Raw genomic sequence first — 21,735 nt, 5'->3', positions numbered from 1 at the left:
GCAAGAATCCCCGCTCGCTTTTTCCCCAGAAATAACTCATATACAATGTTACCAATGCACAAGAGAATTCTGGGTAAGATATGCAAATTCTCAATTTTTTTGCTTCAAAAATACTGTTTTAACACAGCTATCCTTTTAACAGGATTATAGCAGCAAATCAGAAATCTCTCCTAGACAGCCTGTTTCGTTCTATTTGGAACTCATCAGTAGGAGATAGATTTCTGGTTGCTGAATTGATAAAGCTATTTTCAAGGTTAAATTGCCTAGGTGTGCTAATTTCCTATGCAAATATTTACATTGATATATATATATATATATATATATATATATATATATATATACAGTGGATGTAAAAAGTCTACACACCCCTGTTAAAATGTCAGGGTTCTGTGATGTAAAAAAAAGAGACAAAGATAAATCATTTCAGAACTTTTTCCACCTTTAATGTGACCTATAAACTGTACAACTCAATTGAAAAACAAACTGAAATCTTTTAGGTAAAGGAAAAAAAAACATAAAAAAACTAAAATAATATGGTTGCATAAGTGTGAACACCCTTTTATAACTGGGGATGTAGCTGTGTTCAGAATTAAGCAATCACATTCAAAATCCTGTTAAATAGGAGTCAGTACACACCTGTCATCATTTAAAGTGCCTCTGATTAACCCCAAATAAAGTTCAGCTGTTCTAGTAGGTCTTTCCTGACATTTTGTTAGTCGCATCCTACAGCAAAAGCCATGGTCCGCAGAGAGCTTCTAAAGCATCAGAGGGATCTCATTGTTAAAAGGTATCAGTCAGGAGAAGGGTACAAAAGAATTTCCAAGGCATTAGATATACCGTGGAACACAGTGAAGACAGTCATCAAGTGAAGAAAATATGGTGCAACCGTGACATTACCAAGAACTGGATGTCCCTCCAAAATTGCCTACAGCAACATTAAAGGAGCTGCAGGAATATCTGGCAAGTACTGGCTGTGTGGTACATGTGACAACAATCTCACGTATTCTTCATATGTCTGGGCTATGGGGTAGAGTGGCAAGATGAAAGCCTTTTCTTACAAAGAAAAACATCCAAGCCAGGCTACATTTTGCAAAAACATATCTGAAGTCTCCCAAAAGCATGTGGGAAAACGTGTTATGGTCTGATGAAACCAAGGTTGAACTTTTTGGCCATAATTCCAAAAGATATGTTTGGCGCAAAAACAACACTGCACATCACCAAAAGAACACCATACCCACAGTGAAGCATGGTGGTGGCACCATCATGCTTTGGGGCTGCTTTTCTTCAGCTGGAACTGGGGCCTTAGTTAAGCTAGAGGGAATTATGAACAGTTCCAAATACCAGTCAGTATTGGCACAAAACCTTCAGGCTTCTGCTAAAAAGTTGAACATGAAGAGGAACTTCACCTTTCAGCATGACAATGACCCAAAGCATACATCCAAATCAACAAAGGAATGGCTTCACCAGAAGAAGATTAAAGTTTTGGAATGGCCCAGCCAGAGCCCAGACCTGAATCCAATTGAAAATCTGTGGGGTGATCTGAAGAGGGCTGTGCACAGGAGATGCCCTCACAATCTGACAGATTTGGAGTGTTTTTGCAAAGAAGAGTGGGCAAATCTTGCCAAGTCAAAATGTGCCATGCTGATAGACTCATACCCAAAAAGACTGAGTGCTGTAATAAAATCAAAAGGTGCTTCAACAAAGTATTAGTTTAAGGGTGTGTACACTTATGCAACCATATTATTTTAGTTTTATATTTTTTCTTCCCTCTACCTAAAACATTTCAGTTTGTTTTTCAATTGAGTTGTACAGTTTATAGGTCACATTAAAGGTAGAAAAAGTTCTGAAATTATGTATCTTTGTCTCATTATTTTACATTACAGAAACCTGACATTTTAACAGGGGTGTGTAGACTTTTTATATCCACTGTATATAACTTTGTAAATAAAGACCTGCACTCCAATTCTCAAATATTTGAGTGAGCAGCCACCAGGGTGCTATATCAAAGATATACAAAAACAGTCATTAATAAGATAGCACTCACTGGGTTTAAAAATAAAACTTAGCTTTTATTGTAGAATTTTCAAAGATTAAAACAATCCCATTGGGAAATTCTACAATAAAAGCTAAGTTTTATTTTTAAACCCAGTGAGTGCTATCTTATTAATGACTGTTTTTATATATATATATATATATATATATATATATATATATATATATATATATATATATATATATATATGTGTGTGTGTGTACATATGTATTTGTATGTGTATATATGTATTTACAGCCATATATGCAAACACAAAAACATATGCATACATATATAGACATATATAAGTGCATTGGAGTCGTTTGCAGTCATGCAAAAGGGCTAAGTGTCAGCCCAAAACGTTGCTTTTGTGGACCCTGTATAAGCAATAAAGGTCGTTTTATATATCACAGCTGGAGGAAAACTATTTTGTGTGGATTCTCTTGGGCTTGGTAAGCCTTCTCCATGTCTCCGTGTGTGGTGGGTGCTGTATTTCATTTGTTTGTTTCATGTTTGCAGTCATGTGGCTTAAAACGTGAAAAATCATATTTATGCAATATTCATATTTGATAAAGTGTTTAACTGTGAATTTACTGTAAATATTTCCAATGTTCTTCACATAAGGGAATATGTTCTCAGTATTATTAAATAGATATTTCTAAATGTATCTGTATATATCTATGCCTATATTTAATTATTGAGATATATATAAAATATGTATTTAAGAATAAATAGAACATATGCTGCTATGTGAAGAACATTGGAATGTGAAATATTTATGATTAGAATTCAGATAGAAAATACAATTTTAAACAACTTTCAACTTTACTATTATTATCAAATATGCTTCAGTCTTTTGTTATCCTTTGCTGAAGGAACAGCATTGCACTACTGGCAGCTAGCTAAACACATCAAGTTAGCCAATCACAAGAGACAAATGTATGTTGGCACCAATCACCAGCTAGCTCCCACTAATGTAGGATATTTGCATATTTATTTTCAACAATGGATACTAAGAGAACAAGCACATTTGCTCTATCTGATTCTTTCATTGTGACTTTCCTATGCCTTTTAATACTTCATGTCGGGTTAGAGCATTTGGTTAAATGTGATTAAGTTTGCACGACTTTTGGGCAGGTGTTTGTTTTGTTCCACATTTCATGCTCCTTTAAAGTCTATGGGGAATACGTTAATGCGTTCGCAATATTCTAACTTCTGCTTTTTGTGCAAGTTGTTTTAGCTCATGAGCAAAAGCTTTTTACTTTCAATACCGACAGTCACAAAAAGCTTACTTTTATTGGAGATAACGCAGGAGTAATAAATAGTGCTCCACTCGTACTTCTGCCCTATGCCACTCTGGATTTAAATATTGCTAGTAGTAATTATTACATATATTTGAGACTTATAATGACATAAATTCTGCAAATCCTTTTCAGGAAAACCGGTGAATTTTGATGAATATGGAGACCCTCACATCCCAGCTGTTATTCTGAAAACTTTCCTGCGAGAGCTGCCAGAACCTTTGCTGACATTTGAGTCTTACAAAGCGATTTTGGAGCTCACCAGTGAGTTTAAGTTTTGTGCTTTTGTTTTTAAAGATAAATGATGAGCAATGTGCAGTGACCTTTGTGTAAAAAAGAAAATGCAAAAACTTAAATGGACGTTAAACCTCCAAACATATATCAGTAAGTAAGCACTGCATTGCAAAAGAAATGTTTTAAAATCATTTTGTTGGGACAAGTAATTCAAAAATTTGTAAATCAAGATCAGTTCGGGGATTCACCCCTTAAGAGGTTTGGTGAAATCCATGTCTCTAATTTACTTTCCATTAGCCAATTAGTGACAGCTGTAAATTAGCTTTTGTTCTGATCTAACCAATCATAGTGTAGAATGTTGCAGACCCAGGTACATCACCATATTTAAAGGGACAGTCTACACCAGAATTGTTATTGTTTAAAAAGAAAGATAATCCATTTATTACCCATTCCCCAGTTTTGCATAACCAATACAGTTATATAAATATACTTTTTAACCTCTGTTATTACCTTGTATCTAAGCCTCTGCAGACTGTCCCCTTAATTCAATTATTTTGACAGACTTGCATTTTAGCCAATCAGTGCTGACTCCTAGGTATCTTCAATGGCATGAGCACAATGTTATCTATATGGCACACATGACCTAACACCCTCTAGTTGTGATTTTTTTTTCAAAATGCCTTCAGATACGAGGTGGCCTTCAAGGGCTAATAAATTAGCATATGAGCCTACCTAGGTTTAGCTTTCAACTAAGAATAGCAAGAAAACAAAAGCAAAATTGATGATAAAAGTGAATTGGAAAGTTGTTTAAAATTACATGCCCTATCTGAGTCATGAAAGTTTATTTTTGACTAGACTGTCACTTTAAATATAAATGAGTCACTTCAGCCTTTCTGGGAGGAATTGAAACAAGTACTCTTTTTGAAGGTGTCTTACAGCAAAAGCAGGCAAAATAAATATGCAGTTTCATTGTACATTAAGTATTAAGAAATAATCATTTTAGTCATTGTTTTACATTTGGTGTAGTTACTGAGAGGCATAAGTGCTTGATTTGTTGCAGGGTGTCCAACCTGTTCACATGGGGGGCCCTGGGCCACATTGAGGGCCAGTGAACCAATACTGGTAATGAATAATGTTTTATCTTTACATATAAATTATTACTTCTGTATTTCAGAAGTCCCACCAGCTGCCTGACAGTATTGTGCAGTAATGCGTTTGTTTATAGTACAGATTCATAAAGACATTCACACAGGATCTTCCCTTCTGCACTATTCATATCTTCTCTCTCTATTAGTGCACATTTTCTGCTTAAAGGGGCAGTAAACACCTTGTTATTACAAGACGTCTGTTCTCATGCTACAGAAAACACATCAGCCAGGTCTGAACATTTTAACAAACTCACAACTTTTTTTTTTTTTTTAATAATTCAATAGTCAAATTCCATTCATCATTTGCCTTATTTGGATGAGCCAATCCATGCTTAGCACAACTAGATAAACTAATTGTAAGAAGGATTACAACATAGTTTGTAGCAAAGAAACAACAACTAGGAGGGACACAGCTGCTCCTGTTGAACCAACAGGAGCAGCTGTGTCTCTCCTAGTTGTTGTTTTTAACTTGCTTGTCTGGGTTAATAATATATATATATATGCCTTAAAAATTCTGATATATGATCTTATGGTGCCCACTTTATCAGTTACTAACAGTTAAAAGTAATACAGCTCTCGGATTGTAAGGGCTTAGCTTGCTTTAGTATAAATAAACAATTGTGGGCTCATAAAAATTATAAATTATCATTATGAATAATTGCAGCAATTAAAGGGACACTAAACCCCCCAAAAAATATTTCATGATTCAGATAGACCATGCAATTTTAGGCAACTTTCTAATTTACTCCTATTATCAAATTTTCTTCATTCTCCTGCTATCTTTATTTAAAAAGCAGGAATATGATGCATAGGAGCCGGCCCATTTTTGGTTGAGAACCTGGGTTATGCTTGCTTATTGTTGGGTAAATGAAAGCATCAAATAAGCAAGCGCTATCCATGGTGCTGAACCTAAAATGGGCTGGCTGCTAAGATTTACATTTCTGCTTTTAAAATAAAGATAGCAAGAGAATAAAGAAAAATTGATAATAGGAGTAAATTAGAATGTTGCTTAAAATTGCCTGCTCTATCTGAATCACGAAAGAAAAAATTGGGTTCAGTGTCCCTTTAATATTTACCTTTAAACCAGGTTTAAGTGTTTTTAATTTTTTGCTGTGCCACAGTATGAATGTGTGTTCCTAGTTTAGCAAATAAAGTTGATAATGTATGAATGAAATTAAACTTTTAAAATAGGAGAATTACAGAATTTAACTTCATTTTTCTTTTGAGTTAAAATCATTGTATTTTTGTGGGGTTCTTTGTCTACAAACTATGTTGTAATCCTTCTTACAATTAGTTTATCTAGTTGTGTTGCTCTGTCTAACCTAGAATCCACATCAGATGTTGGTCCAGTAATTGAGAATAATTAGAATATCATTCCTATTTTTAAGGTATATTTACTTTTGATAAATACATAGGAGCAGCATCTGTTACTATTTAACTCCAATAACCCCTAACCTTACATGTTCAACAATTCATGCTTAGGAATGCAGACAACAAAGCCAGCTACCATCATAATGTTAGTATAACTCAACTTGTTTTGTAGTTGTTAGCAGTCAAAGTCAATCAGGTAAAGATGTGTAGCATGGTTCACCTTGATAAAGTCAGCAGTGTGCATTGCAAATTCTGAGAATTGGAAAATCCACAATTTTCTCAGCTAAATTACATGAAAATGGGGCAAAATAAATAATGAGTATATTGCAAAGTTGTTTTATTCTGCATAACTAATCATTTTATATTAAAACCTCAAGGTTTACTGACCCTTTAAAAACAATATTGCTCTCTCTAAATTTTAGACACAGCATTCAGGGCCAGATTACAAGTGGAGCGTGGATTACAAGTGGAGCGTTATTTAATGCTCCCGCTCGAGTGTTAACTGCACTAGAAGTAAGATTTTTGCGTGCATCAGGTAGCCACCAATCCACAAGAGATACCCACGGTGCTAAACCAAAAATGGGATGGCTCATTTGCTTTTAATCCTGCTTTTCCAAATAAAGATACCAAGAGAATGAAGAAAAATTGATAATAGGAGTAAATGAGAAAGTTGCTTAAAATTGCATGCTCTATATAAATCATTAAAGCTTTAAAGGGACAGTAAACACTCTTGCCCCTCCCTCTAAATTTGGGGGTTGCCATTTTGGAACGTAGGTTTCCCTGGATGTATCTGAAGGAGAGTCACTGCAAACACATCAGCATTGGAATGTAGTGGCCCTTATGACTAGAGGGAGGCAGGAATAACCTCAATACTATAGTTATAAATAATAAATTACGAGTTTTGCTTTATGAGTGAAAAAGCAGCGTTATGGGTTATAACGCTGCTTTTTCACTCCCGCTGGTATTACAAGTCTTGCAGGTTTAGGGGCACCGCACACTTTTTTGGCTGTACCGCAAATTAACTTACGCAATTTGTGTAAAGTCTTTTTTCAATGGGACTTCCATAGCGCCGGTTTTACAACTTTTTCTGAAAAAGTGAGCAGTACAGCCTATCCCACAAGATTCGTAACGCAATCTAAAATCAGTAGTTATGAGTTTTACACTACAAAGCTGTAGCATAAAACTCATAACTAAAGTGCTAAAAAGTACACTAACACCCATAAATTGCCTATTAACCCCTAAACCGAGACCCTCCCCGATCGCAAACACTAAAATAAAATTATTAACCCCTAATCTGCCGCTCCGGACATCGCTGCCACCTACCTACATTTATTAACCCCTAATCTTCCGCCCCCAACGTCGCCGCCACTATACTAAATTTATTAACCCCTAAACCTAAGTCTAACCCTAACACCCCCTAACTTTAATATAATTAAAATAAATCTAAATAAAACCTATAATTACCTAAAAAAAATTGCCATTTAAAACTAATTAACCTGTAAAATAAACCCTAAGATAGCTACAATATAACTAATAGTTACATTGTAGCTAGCTTAGGGTTAATTTTTAGTTTACAGGCAAGTTTGTATTTATTTTAACTAGGTAGAATAGTTAATAAATAGTTATTAACTATTTACTAACTACCTAGCTAAAATAAATACAAATTTACCTGTAAAATAAAACCTAACCTGTCTTACACTAACACCTAACATTACACTACAATTAAATAAATTAAATTAATTAAATACAATTAACTAAATTACAAAAAAACACACTAAATTACACAAAATAAAAAAATAAATTAATAACTACCTAGCTAAAATAAATACAAATTGACCTGTAAAATAAAACCTAACCCTACAATTAAATAAATTCCCTAAATTAAATACAATTAACTAAATTCAAAACAATTAGCTAAATTACAAAAAAAACAAAACACTAAATTACAGAAAATAAAAAACAAATTACAAGATCTTTAAACTAATTACACCTAATCTAATAGCCCTATCAAAATAAAAAAAGACCCCCCAAAATAAAATAAAAAACCTAGCATAAACTACCAATAGCCCTTAAAAGGGCCTTTTGCGGGGGCATTGTCCTAAAGAAATCAGCTCTTTTACCTGTAAAAAAAAAATACAAACAACCCCCTAACAGTAAAACCCACCACCCACATAACCAACCCCCAAATAAAAACCTAATCTAAGAAAACCTAAGCTCCCCATTGCCCTAAAAAGGGCATTTGTAGGGGCATTGCCCTTAAAGGGCATTTAGCTCTTTTTCAGCCCAAAAGCCCTAATCTAAAAATAAAACCCACCCAAAAAACCCTTAAAAAACCTAACACTAACCCCTTACAGACCGGACATCCCTCCTCAACGAAGCCGGGAGAAGTTTTCATCCAAGTGGCTAGAAGTGCTCAGCGAAGCCGGGAGAAGTGGTCCTCCAGATGGGCAGAAGTCTTCATCCAGACGGCATCTTCTATCTTCATCCATCCAGTGCGGAGCGGCTCCATTTTCAAGACATCCGGCGTGGAGCATCCTCTTCTTCCAATGACTAACGACAAATGAAGGTTCCTTTAAATGACATCATCCAAGATGGCATCCCTTGAATTCTGATTGGCTGAAAGAATTCTATCAGCCAATCGGAATTAAAGGTGAAAAAATCCTATTGACTGATGCAATCAGCCAATAGGATTGAGCTTCAATCCTATTGGCTGATCCAATCAGCCAATAGGATTGAGCTTGCATTCTATTGGCCAATAGAATTTTTTCACCTTTAATTCTGATTGGCTGATAGAATTCTATCAGCCAATCGGAATTCAAGGTATGCCATCTTGGATGACGTAATTTAAAGGAACCTTCGTTCGTCGTTAGTCGTCGGAAGAAGAGGATGCTCCGCGCCGGATGTCTTGAAGATAGAAGATGCCGTCTGGATGAAGACTTCTGCCCGTCTGGAGGACCACTTCTGCCGCCTTGGAAGAAGACTTCTTCTGTCTTCGTTGAGGACTTCTTGCCGCTTGGATGAAGACTTCTCCCAGCTTCGTTGAGGATGAATGTCCAGTCTTCAAAACTGTAAGTGGATCTTAAGGGTTTTTTGGGTGGGTTTTATTTTTAATTAGGGCTTTTGGGATGAAAACAAGCTAAATGCCCTTTTTAGGGCAATGGGGAGCTTAGTTTTTTTTTAGTTAGGATTTTATTTGGGGGTTGGTTATGTGGGTGGTGGGTTTTACAGTTGGGGGCTTGTTTGTATTATTTCTTTACAGGTAAAAGAACTGATTTCTTTGGGGCAATGCCCCGCAAAAGGCCCTTTTAAGGGCTATTGGTAGTTTAGTTTAGGCTAGGGTTTTTTTTTATTTTGGGGGGGCTTTTTTATTTTGATAGGGCTAGTTTAAATATCTGATAATTTCTTTTTTTATTTTGTGTAATTTAATGGGGGTATTTTTTGTAATTTAGGTAATTGTATTTAATTAATTTAATTTATTTAATTGTAGTGTAATGTTAGGTGTTAGTGTAAGACAGGTTCGGTTTTATTTTACAGGTAAATTTGTATTTATTTTAACTAGGTAGTTAGTAAATAGTTAATAACTATTTATTAACTATTCTACCTAGTTAAAATAAATACAAACTTGCCTGTAAAATAAAAATAAACCCTAAGCAAGCTACAATGTAACTATTAGTTACATTGTAGCTATCTTAGGGTTTATTTTACAGGTAAATGTTTAGTTTTAAATAGGAATTATTTAGGTAATGATAGTCTGTTTATTTAGATTTATTTTAATTTTATTAAAGTTAGGGGGTGTTAGGGTTAGACTTAGGTTTAGGGGTTAATAAATTTAGTATAGTGGCGGCGACATTGGGGGGGGGGCAGATTAGGGGTTAATAAATGTAGTTAGGTGGTGGCGATGTTGGGGGGGGCAGATTAGGGGTTAATAATATTTAACTAGTGTTTGCGAGGCAGTAGTGTGGCGGTTTAGGGGTTAATATGTTTATTATAGTGGCGGCGATGTCCGGAGCGGCAGATTAAGGGTTAATAAGTATAATATAGGTGTTGGCGATGTCGGGGGTGGCAGATTAGGGGTTAATAAGTGTAAGATTAGGGGTGTTTAGGCTCGGGGTTCATGTTAGGGTGTTAGGTGTAAGCATAAAATTTGTTTCCCCATAGGAATCAATGGGGCTGCGTTACAGAGCTTTATGCTGCTTTTTTGCAGGTGTTAGACTTTTTTTCACCCGGCTCTCCCCATTACATAATTTATGTAATAACTTACCTGATAAATTAATTGCTTTCATATTGACAAGTCAATGAGCTAGTGACGTATGGGATATACAATCCTACCAGGAGGAGCAAAGTTTTCCAAACCTCAAAATGCCTATAAATACACCCCTTACCACACGCACAATTCAGTTTAATGAATAGCCAAGTAGTGGGGTGATAAAGGAGTAAAAAGTATCAACAAAGGAATTTGGAAATAATTGTGCTTTATACAAAAAATAATAACCACCATAAAAAGGGTGGGTCTCATGGACTCTTGCCAATATTAAAGAAATGAATTTATCAGGTAAGTTCTTACATAAATTATGTTTTATTTCATGTAATTGGCAAGAGTTAATGAGCTAGTGACGTATGGGATAGTAATACCCAAGATGTGGAACTCCACAGAAGAGTCACTAGAGAGGGAGGGATAAAATAATAACAGCCATTTTCCGCTGAAAAAATAAATCCCAAAATATAAGTTTATTCTCATAATGAAAAGAAAAAACTCAAACATAAGCAGAGGAATCAAACTAAAACAGCTGCCTGAAAAACATTTCTACCAAAAACTGCTTCCGAAGAAGCAAATACAACAAAACGGTAGAAATTAGTAAGTGTATGCAAAGAAGACCAAGTTGCTGCTTTGCAAATCTGATCAACTGAAGCTTCATTCTTAAAAGCTCACAAAGTGGAGACTGATCTAGAATGAGCTGTAATTCTCTGAGGTGGGGCCTGACCCGACTCCAAATAAGGCTGATGAATCAAAAGCTTTAACCAAGATGCCAAGGAAATGGCAGAAGCCTTCTGACCTTTCCTAGAACCAGAAAAGATAACAAATAGACTAGAAGTTTTCCTGAAATCTTTAGTAGCTTCAACATAATATTTCAAAGCTCTTACCACATCCAAAAAATGTAAGGATCTCTCCAAAGAATTCTTAGGATTAGGACACAAAGAAGGGACAACAATTTCTCTATTAATGTTGTTAGAATTCCCAACCTTAGGTAGAAATTTAAATGAAGTCCGTAAAACTGCCTTATCCTGATGTAAAATTAGAAAAGGAGATTCACAAGGAAGAGCAGATAATTCAGAAACTCTTCTAGCAGAAGAGATGGCCAAAAGGAAAAAAACTTTTCAAGAAAGTAGTTTAATGTTCAAAGAATGCATAGACTCAAATGGAGGAGCCTGTAAAGCCTTCAAAACCAAATTAAGACTCCAAGGAGGAGAAATTGATTTAATGACAAGCTTGATATGGACCAAAGCCTATACAAAATAGTGAATATCAGAAGCTTAGCAATCTTTCTGTGAAATAAAACAGAAAGAGCAGAGATGTGTCCCTTTAATGAAACTTGCAGACAAACCCTTATCAAAACCATCCTGAAGAAACTGTAAAATTCTAGGAATTCTAAAAGAATGCCATGAGAATTTATGAGAAGGACACCATGAAATATAAGTCTTACAAACTCAATAATAAATCTTCCCAGAGAAAGATTTACGAGCCTGTAACATAGTATTAATCACTGAGTCAGAGAAACCTCTATGACTAAGCACTAGGCATTCAATTTCCATACCTGCAAATTTAATGATTTGAAATCCTGATGGAAAAACGGACCTTGAGACAGAAGGTCTGGCCTTAATGGAAGTTGTCAAGGTTGGCAACTGGACATCCAAACAAGATCTGCATGCCAAAACCTGTGAGGCCATGATGGAGCTACCAGCAACACAAATGATTGTTCCATGGTGATCTTGGAAATCACTCTTGGAAGAACCACCAGAGGCGGGAAGATATAAGCAGGTTGGTAACACCAAGGAACTGCTAACGGATCCACCGCTTCCGCCTGAGGATCCCTGGACCTGGACAGGTACCTGGGTATTTTCTTGTTTGGATGGGAAGCCATCAGATCTATTTCTGGAAGACCCCACATCTGAATAATTTGAGAAAACACATCTGGATGGAGCGACCACTCCCCCGGATGTAAAGTCTGATGACTGAGATAATCCGCTTCCCAATTGTCTATATCTGGGATATGAACCGCAGAAATTAGACAGGAGCTGGATTCCGCCCAAGCAAGTATCCGAGATACTTCTTTCATAGCTTGGGGACTGAGAGTCCCACCCTGATGATTGACATATGCCAAAGTTGTGATATTGTCTATCTGAAAACAAATGAACGGTTCTCTCTTCAACAGAGGCCAAACCTGAAGAGTCCTGAAAATAGCACAGAGTTCTAAAATATTGATTGGTAACCTCGCCTCTTGAGATTTCTAAACCCCTTGTGCTGTCAGAGATCCCCAGACAGCTCCCCAACCTGAAAGACTTGCATCTGGTGTGATCACAGTCCAGGTTGGAAGAACAAAAGAGGCCCCTTGAACTATAGGATGGTGATCTAACCACCAAGTCAGAGAGAGTCGAACATTAGGATTTAAGGATATTAATTGTGATATATTTGTATAATCCCTGCAAAATTGGTTTAGCATACAAAGCTGGAGAGGTCTCATATGAAAACGAGCAAAAGGGATTGCGTCCGATGCTGCAGTCATGAAACCTAAAACTTCCATGCACATAGCCACTGAAGGGAATGATTGAGACTGAAGGTCCCTCCAGCTTAAACCAATTTTAATCATCTTTTGTCTGTTAGAGACAGAGTCATGGACACTGAATCTATCTGGAAACCTAAAAAGGTGACCCTTGTCTGAGGAATCAAAGAACTTTTTGGTAAATTGATCATTCAACCATGTTTTTGAACACTAGTTAATTTGTGTGAGATTCTTCAGAATGTAAAGACTGAGCTAGTAACAAGATATCATCCAAATAAGAAAACACTGCAATACCCCTTTCTTTGATTACAGAGAGTAGGGCATCGAGAACCTTTGAAAAGATTCTTGGAGCTGTCCCTAGGCCAAATGGAAGAGCGACAAAAAAAGAGAATCTCAGAAACTGATAGTGGTCTGGATGAATCGGAATATGAAGATATGCATCCTGTAAGTCTAGTGTGGACATATAATGCCCTTGCTGAACAAAAGGCAGAATAGTCCTTATAGTCACCATTTTGAAAGTTGGCATTCTTACATAACGATTCAAAATGTTCACATCCAGAACCGGTCTGAATGAATTTTCTTTCTTTGGGACAATGAATAGATTTGAATAAAACCCAAACTCTGTTCCTGAAACAGAACTGGTATGATTACCCCTGAAAGCTCCAAGTCTAAAACACACTTCAGAAAAGCCTGAGCCTTTACTGGATTTGCTGGGATGTGTGAGAGAAAAAATCTTCACACAGGAGGTCTTACTCTGAATCCTATTCGGTACCCTTGAGAGACAATACTCTGAATCCATTGATTTTGAACAGAATCTGCCCAAATGTTTTGGAAGAATCTTAATCTGCCCCCTACCAGCTGAGCTGGAATGAGGGCTGCACCTTCATGCAGACTTGGGGGCTGGCTTTGGTTTCTTAGAAGGCTTGGATTTATTCCAACTTGAAGAAGGTTTCCAATTGGTTTCTGTTCCTTACTTTGTCGAAAAGAACTAAAATGGTTAGAAGCTTTAGATTTACCCTTAGGTGTTTTATCCTGAGGCAAAAACTCCCTTCCCCCCAGTGACAGTTGAAATAGTCGAATCCCACTGAGAACCAAATAACTTATTACCTTGGAAAGAAAGAGATAGTAATCTAGACTTAGATACCATGTCAGCATTCCAATATTTGAGCCACAAAGCTCTTCTAGCTAAAATAGCTAAAGACATAGATGATATCAAAAATGGCATCACAGATAAAATGATTAGCATGTTGAAGCAAGTGAACAATGCTAGACAAATCAGGATCCATTTCCAGTTGCACTAAACTTTCCAACCAAAATGTTGATGCAGCTGCATCATCAACCATAGAAATGGCAGGCCTAAGAAGATGGCCAGAATATAAATAAGCTTTCCTTTGATAGGATTCAAGTTTCCTATCTAAAGGATCTTTAAAAGAAGTACTATCTTCCATAGGAATAGTAGTATGTTTAGCAAGAGTAGAAATAGTCCCATCAACTTCGGGGATCTTTTCCCAAAACTCCAATCTAACTGCTGCAAAGGATACGATTTTTTAAATCTTGAAGAAGGAATAAAAAAAGTTCCAGGCCTATTCCATTCCTTAGAAATCATATAAGAAATAGCATCAGGAACTGGAAAAACCTCTGGAGTAACCAAAGGAGGTTTATAAATCCTCATCCTCCTAGACCTCTCAGTAGCTTTCAACACTGTCGACCACAACCCCCTCCGCACCCGCCTACATGATGCCGGCATCCGCAGCAAAGCCCTGGAATGGATTACCTCCTTCCTCACGGGCAGGACCCAGAAAGTCAGACTCCCGCCTTTCTCCTCCAAACCCACACCAGTCAACTGCGGTGTACCGCAAGGGTCTTCGCTGAGCCCCACCCTCTTTAACATCTACATGGCCCCTCAACAACCTCAACATCGTCTTCTACGCCGACAACACCCAGTTAATCATCTCACTCACCCGAGATCCCACCACCTCCAAAAAGAACGTCCATGAAGGCCTGACAGCAGTCGCCGCCTGGATGAAGGACAACCAGCTCAAACTGAACACAGACAAAACCAAAGTCCTCCTCCTCAGACCCAATAAATCCGCATGGAACAACTCCTGGTGGCCCACAGCCCTCGGTCACCCTCCAACCCCAACCGACCACGCACGAAATCTAGGCTTCATCCTTGACTCCTCACTCTCCATGGACCGACAAATCAATGCCATCACCTCAACATGCTTCCACATTCTCCACCTGCTACAAAAAATCTTCAAGTGGATCCCTACCGAAAAAAAGAAAACAGTGACCCACGCCCTCGTAAGCAGCCGGTTAGACTATGGCAACACACTCTATGCTGGCTCCACCATCAAACTCCAAAAGAGACTCCAACGTATCCAGAACGCCTCAGCCAGACTAATGCTTGACATCCCCCTCCAATGCCACATCACCGAACACCTAAGGAACCTTCACTGGCTCCCCATCAACAAGAGAATCACCTTCAAGCTCTTTACCCACGCGTTCAAGGCCCTACACAACATCAGACCTGAATACCTCAACCACCGTGTAAATTTCTACACCCCCGCCAGACAACTCTGATCGGCCGACCAAGCACTCGCAGTCATCCCCCACATCAGCAAATCCACAGCGGGTGGAAGATCCTTCTCCCACATGGCGGTAAAGACATGGAACACCCTCCCGCTTTACCTCAGACAATCTACCTCCCTTACAAAGTTCAGAAAGGACCTCAAAACCTGGCTATTCGACTGAATGCCCATCTCCTCCCCCCTCCCCCCCCTTTCTCCTATCCCCTATCCACTTTCCCTTAGCACCTTGAGACCCTCACGGGTGATTAGTTTGCACTCTATAAGTACCCAATAGATAGATAGATATAAACAGAATTTTAACATGTACTAGTTTTAATATCAAGAGGACTAGTTTCCTCAATATCCAATGTAATCAACACCTCTTTTAACAAGGAACAAATATACTTCATTTTAAATAAGTAGATTTGTCAGTGTCAATATCTGAGGAAGGATCTTCTGAATCAGATAGATCCTCATCAGAGGAGGATAATTCAGTATGTTGTTGGTCATTTGAAATTTCATCAACCTTATGAGAAGTTTTAAAAGACCTTTTTAGTTTATTAGAAGGCGGGATGGTAGACAAAGCTTTCTGAATCACATCAGCAATAAAATCTTTTATATTCACAGGTATATCATGTACATTAGATGTTGAAGGAACAAACAAGCTTTGTACTATTACTGATGGACACATTCTCTGCATGTAGAAGCTTATCATGACAGCTATTACATACCACAGTTGGAGATATAATCTCCACAAATTTAGAACAGAGACACTTAGCTTTGGTAGAACTGTTATCAGGCAGCAGGGTTGCAACAGTGGTTTCTGAGACAGGATCAGATTAAGACATCTTGCAAATGTAAGAGAAAAGACAACATATAAAGCAAAATGATCAATTTCCTTATATGGCAGTTTCAGGAATGGGAAAAAAATGCAAACAACATAGCCCTCTGATATAGAAAAGGCAAGAGGCATATAGGAATGGGGTTTTAAATAATGAAATTATTTTGCGCCAAGTATGACGTACAATGCAAACTTAAATTTTTTTTAGCACTAACAACATCCGGAAATGACACACTCGCGTCCTTGTGCAAGGAACTTGGCGTCAACTAAGACGCCGGAAATTACGATTTTGCGTCATCGGACATACCTTCACGCCAAAGAAATTCTTGCGGCAAGAATGATTTAATAAACTTTGGCATTTTGCGCCCTCGCGAGCCTAATTTTGAAAAAACAGTCAATTGAAAAAAGACTAATCCCCAGGTAAGAAAAATATTTTCCTAAATATGTTTTTCTCCCAAATATGAAACTGATAGTCTGCAAAAGGAAATATGCATAACAGTGGCGTCACTAGGGGGTGCGGGCCGCACCTGGGTGACACCCTCCAGAGGGTGACACCAAAAAAAAATAAAAAAAAAAAATTTTAAGTTTTTATTTTTTTATTTTATTGAAATTCAAAGAAATACAATGTTGAGATGCATATATTTTTTTTTATTAGAGGGGCTGGCATTTGTGAACATTAGTGGGACTGGGGAAGTTGTAGACACACAATTTTTTAGCCCCTTGAGCCAGTGCTGCAATTTCAACAAATAGTTTTCCCGGCTGCTTTTGCTTGTTTGTACTTTGCTTCTCCCCTGCCCAATTTCTCTATGAATGTTGTGGGCGTGCCGTAGGGCTTGCAAAGTTGCGCTGCTAGCCTAAACCTGCCTGCCTATCTGTGCTCACTGCTCAGTGACATGTGGAGCAGTGGAGTCACTCACTGCTGTGCTGTCTCTCTAAACGGGAACTGGGAAATCGTGAGGGGATGCCTGGCACCTGACCGCATGACTGTTTGACACTGTCTCTAAAGTGAAGCAGCCAAGTATGATGCCCACCAGACCTTTACGGTTACGGTACACTAAGTGCACACTGAACAGGTAGGAGGGCGGGCGGGCGGGCGGGGGTCTGGGGGTGGGCAGAGTGCTGAGGTGATTGGCCATAAGAAGCGGTAGGCACGCGGCCCGGGGCTGTGCACTGATAGACTTGGAACAGAGTCAGAGAGCAGAATTTTCATAGTTTGCGCGCCTAAACCTTTTCTTCAGTGATTTATTTTAGAGTGCTCTGTTTATCTTTCATTTGATGCTCTGCTGAGCCAGGGAGCAGCTCTAGGCATGAGCTTTATAATTAATGCAGTGCAGTTTACATATTTTGTATGTGTGTGTCTGAGTTTGTGTGTGTGTCTGAGTGCTTGTGTGTGTGTGTCTGAGTGCTTGTGTGTGTGTGTCTCAGTGTTTTTGTGTGTGTGTTTTTGTGTGTGTGTCTCAGTGTGTTTCCGAGTGTTTGTGTGTGGTATGTGTGTGTGCCTGTGTTTTTCTGTGTGTCTGCTTTCTGGGGGTGGGGGTGACACCATAACTTACCGCACTGGGTGACACCAACCCTAGTGACGCCACTGATGCATAAACCGACTCATGGCAAATATAAGTACAATACATATATTTAGAACTTTATATTAATGCATAAAGTGCCAAACCATAGCTGAGAGTGTCTTAAAGGGACACTGTACCCAAAAAATTTCTTTGTGATTCAGATAGAGCATGAATTTTTAAGCAACTTTCCATTTTACTCCTATTGTCAAATTTTCTTTATTCTCTTGGTATCTTTATTTGAAATGCAAGAATCTAAGTTTAGATGCCGGCCCATTTTGGTGAACAACCTGGGTTGTCCTTGCTGATTGGTGGAAAAAATCCATCCACCAATCAAAAAGTGCTGTCCAGAGTTCTTAACCCAAAAAAGCTTAGATGGCTTTAATTTCAAATAAAGATAGCAAGAGAACGAAGAAAAATTGATAATAGGAGTAAATTAGAAAGTTGCTTAAAATTGCATGCTCTATCTGAATCACAAAAGAAATAAAATTGGGTGCAGTGTCCCCTTAAGTAATGAAAACATACTTACCGAAAGACACCCATCCACATATAGCAGATAGCCAAACCAGTACTGAAACGGTTCTCAGTAGAGGTAATGGTTTATAAGAGTATATCATCGATCTGAATAAGGGAGGTAAGAGATGAATCTCTACGACCGATAACAGAGAACCTATGAAATAGATCTCCCGCGAGGAAAACCATTGCATTCAATAGGTAATACTCCCTTCACATCCCTCTGACATTCACTGTACTCTGAGAGGGATCGGGCTTCAAAATTCTGAGAAGCGCATATCAACGTAGAAATCTTAGCACAAACTAACTTCACCACCTCCATAGGAGGCAAAGTTTGTAAAACTGAATTGTGGGTGTGGTGAGGGGTGTATTTAGAGGCATTTTGAGGTTTGGGAAGCTTTGCCCCTCCTGGTAGGAATGTATATCCCATACTTCACTAGCTCATGGACTCTTGCCAATTACATGAAAGAAAGCAGTAATACATTTTACAAGAAGCATTTTTGCTAATAGAAGTATATTGCTAAAATGTCTATTTCATATTGAAATGTACCCATGCACATTTACTTTCTTTATGTTTCTATACCTTTAAAAGATCTACACTAATATTCTACTATGTTCAATTGAAATGGTATACATTAAAAAGGGAGCGATTCTCTAAAGCTCCCATGCACATTTTCTTTTTGACCTTTCTATCCCTTTAATTAATCATGGGCTCCATTTATCATTCCAATTCTGCCATATTTTCTCCTAAAAATGCTCATAAGAAATAATTCCCCTATTTATTATTCCAAAATGCGCCTACAATTGGGCAAGTTCAACTGTAAAAATCTCCTACTCTGTTCTCATTCTCCTTGGAGAAAATGTGCTCCAAAAAAAGGGTTAAATTAGATACTTTTAGTCATATTTCTTATAGTTCTCATTAATTCTCCTAGTTACAAATGAAAGTCCTCCTGCAGGTTGCTGCATTAAAGTTCTCCATAGCTACTTTAGAAATCTATTCTCTACCTGTTGTAGCAATGTTAAAAAAAAAAAACTCTACAATAATAATGTATATTGGAGCGCAATAATAATATTCTTTATTGGAACGCAATAATAATCTTTATTGGAACGCAATAATAATCTTTATTGAAATGCAAAAATATATGTATTAGAGTGATAACAAAAATATATAATGGAGCACAAAAATAATATATAACAGAACAAAAAAGTTATATCTATTAGGGCACAAAAATAATATATAAAAGAAGCGCTAAAATTGAAGCACAAAAACAATGAAATGTAGATCTACTTTATTCCATGACAGTTTGTTGAAACGGTGCGTTAACAAAGCTACTAGGGGGCTGTATAAATATTTCTATTGGTTTATATATGATTTACATGGAGATTAGCTGCTTATTTTTGGTGATAAATAAGGTGCAGATACTAATCCGACTAATGAAATTTATCATTAGTTTTTCTCAGCTCCTATGAAAAAGCGCAAATAAAAAACTTTTTTTTATATATATATAAATTTGAGCACAGGTGTGCTTCTCTAAAGGAGAGCTGCAGAGAACACCTAAGAGAATTACAAGGAGAATTCTCCTTTTGTTTGATAAATTGGGCCCCATGCGTTACAATACACAGTATATCTGGCACTGGAGCACGCTGATATGTTACATTTGAAGACTTTATATGACTGTTTATATGTTCAGATTTCAGAGGGAAAACATTGGGTTCATGGTTCATCTATTTTTATTGTCTGTTTTATGACCCTACTGAAATTATTTGGCAATAAAGTGTTCTGTGCTACTAATATTGCAAATAAAATACACATTCCCCAGGTCAGGACAAAAAAATTATGATTTATTTTATACACATCATAAACCACAAACAAAGATTGTTAAACCCTAACAGGTTCACATTCAAGGGGTTAAATCCAGATTGTGTTTCATATCCTGTTATAGTCCCAATCATAAGGCAATGTGAATGACAAAAACAATATTCTGCTATAATTCAGCCCCTATTTTATTGTATTTCATCATAAGGTATTGACGTTATGTCTTAGGAGCTGAATTAATGAGATCTGGGGTGAGGTGTTTAAGGTTGAAAGTAAATATTGTGATATCAGATTGTGGGGAAAACCGCTGAATATTAACCCTTAAACCACAGATCTATAAGGCTAAAACAATAAATTATATTTTCAGAGGTAATACACCCTGCAATCGTGTTTTAGTCATGTTGTGCAAATATTTCTTTTTTTTAATGAAGCAAATACATTCTGAACATTATGGCAGTATTAGATAATTAGATTGCCAGAGATTGTTAATTAGCCATTGCAGTGCAAAAATGACATAGTGTAATAGGTTACAGCATGTAAGTTTAACACTAGCAATGCTGCAAGCCTTTGTGCTTAAAGGGACATTCCAGCCTAAATTGGAATCCACATGGATGCATTTCAGTTTTGAATAGAAGCATTTTTGTAATATACATGTATTAGCAAAAATGCTTCTAATAAAAGCTATAGCTGTTTCAATAGTGTATTTATCCCCTTAGTGACCAGAGCATTCAATTTTCTTTCCGTTTGGGACCAAGGCTATTTTTACATTTCTGCGGTGTTTGTGTTTAGCTGTAATTTTCCTCTTACTCATTTACTGTACCCACACATATTATATACCGTTTTTCTCGCCATTAAATGGACTTTCTAAAGATACCATTATTTTCATCATATCTTCTAATTTACTATAAAAAAAAATATAAAATATGATGAAAAAATGGAAAAAAACCCACACTTTTTCTAACTTTGACCCCCAAAATCTGTTACACATCTACAACCACCAAAAAACACCCATGCTAAATAGTTTCTACATTTTGTCCTGAGTTTAGAAATACCCAATGTTTACACGTTCTTTGCTTTTTTTGTAAGTTATAGGGCCATAAATACAAGTAGCACTTTGCTATTTCCAACCCATTTATTTTCAAAATTAGCGCTAGTTACATTGGAACACTGATATCTGTCAGGAATCCCTGAATAGCCATTGACATGTATATATATATTTTTTTTAGTAGACAACCCAAAGTATTGATCTAGGCCCATTTTGGTATATTTCATGCCACCATTTCATTGCCAAATGCGATCAAATAAAAAAAATCGGTCACAAACTTTATATTTCTCACTGAAATTATTTACTAAGAGCTTGTGCAATTATGGCACAAAATATAACAACAGAAGGAAGCAAATTAAATATTAGAAGTAAGTTGGAAAGTTGTTTAAAATCACACGCTCTTTCTGAATCATGAAAAAAAAAGATTGGGTTTCATATCCCTTTAAGTATGCTCCGTGCCCCAGCATTTTAAACAGAGCACTTGCTCAGAGGGTCTAAAGTGCTTGAACTATCTGGTTATGACTCA

The 21,735-nt window shown here is 37.1% G+C and overlaps 1 protein-coding gene across 2 annotated transcripts in view; it reads left to right on the top strand.

Moving 5' to 3' along the window:
* The window catches only part of ARHGAP8 (Rho GTPase activating protein 8), a 331,799-nt gene that overhangs the window by 287,284 nt on the left and 22,780 nt on the right, over positions 1–21,735 (top strand). For both annotated transcript variants that reach the window (XM_053719040.1, XM_053719041.1), the window contains one exon: positions 3,469–3,597. In XM_053719040.1, coding sequence (XP_053575015.1) covers positions 3,469–3,597 — 129 coding nt within the window. The remainder of the gene's footprint in view (positions 1–3,468; positions 3,598–21,735) is intronic.

This window comes from Bombina bombina, chromosome 6, assembly GCF_027579735.1.
Source record: "Bombina bombina isolate aBomBom1 chromosome 6, aBomBom1.pri, whole genome shotgun sequence".
NCBI lineage: Eukaryota > Metazoa > Chordata > Amphibia > Anura > Bombinatoridae > Bombina > Bombina bombina.
This window is presented reverse-complemented; position numbering and strand designations above follow the sequence as displayed.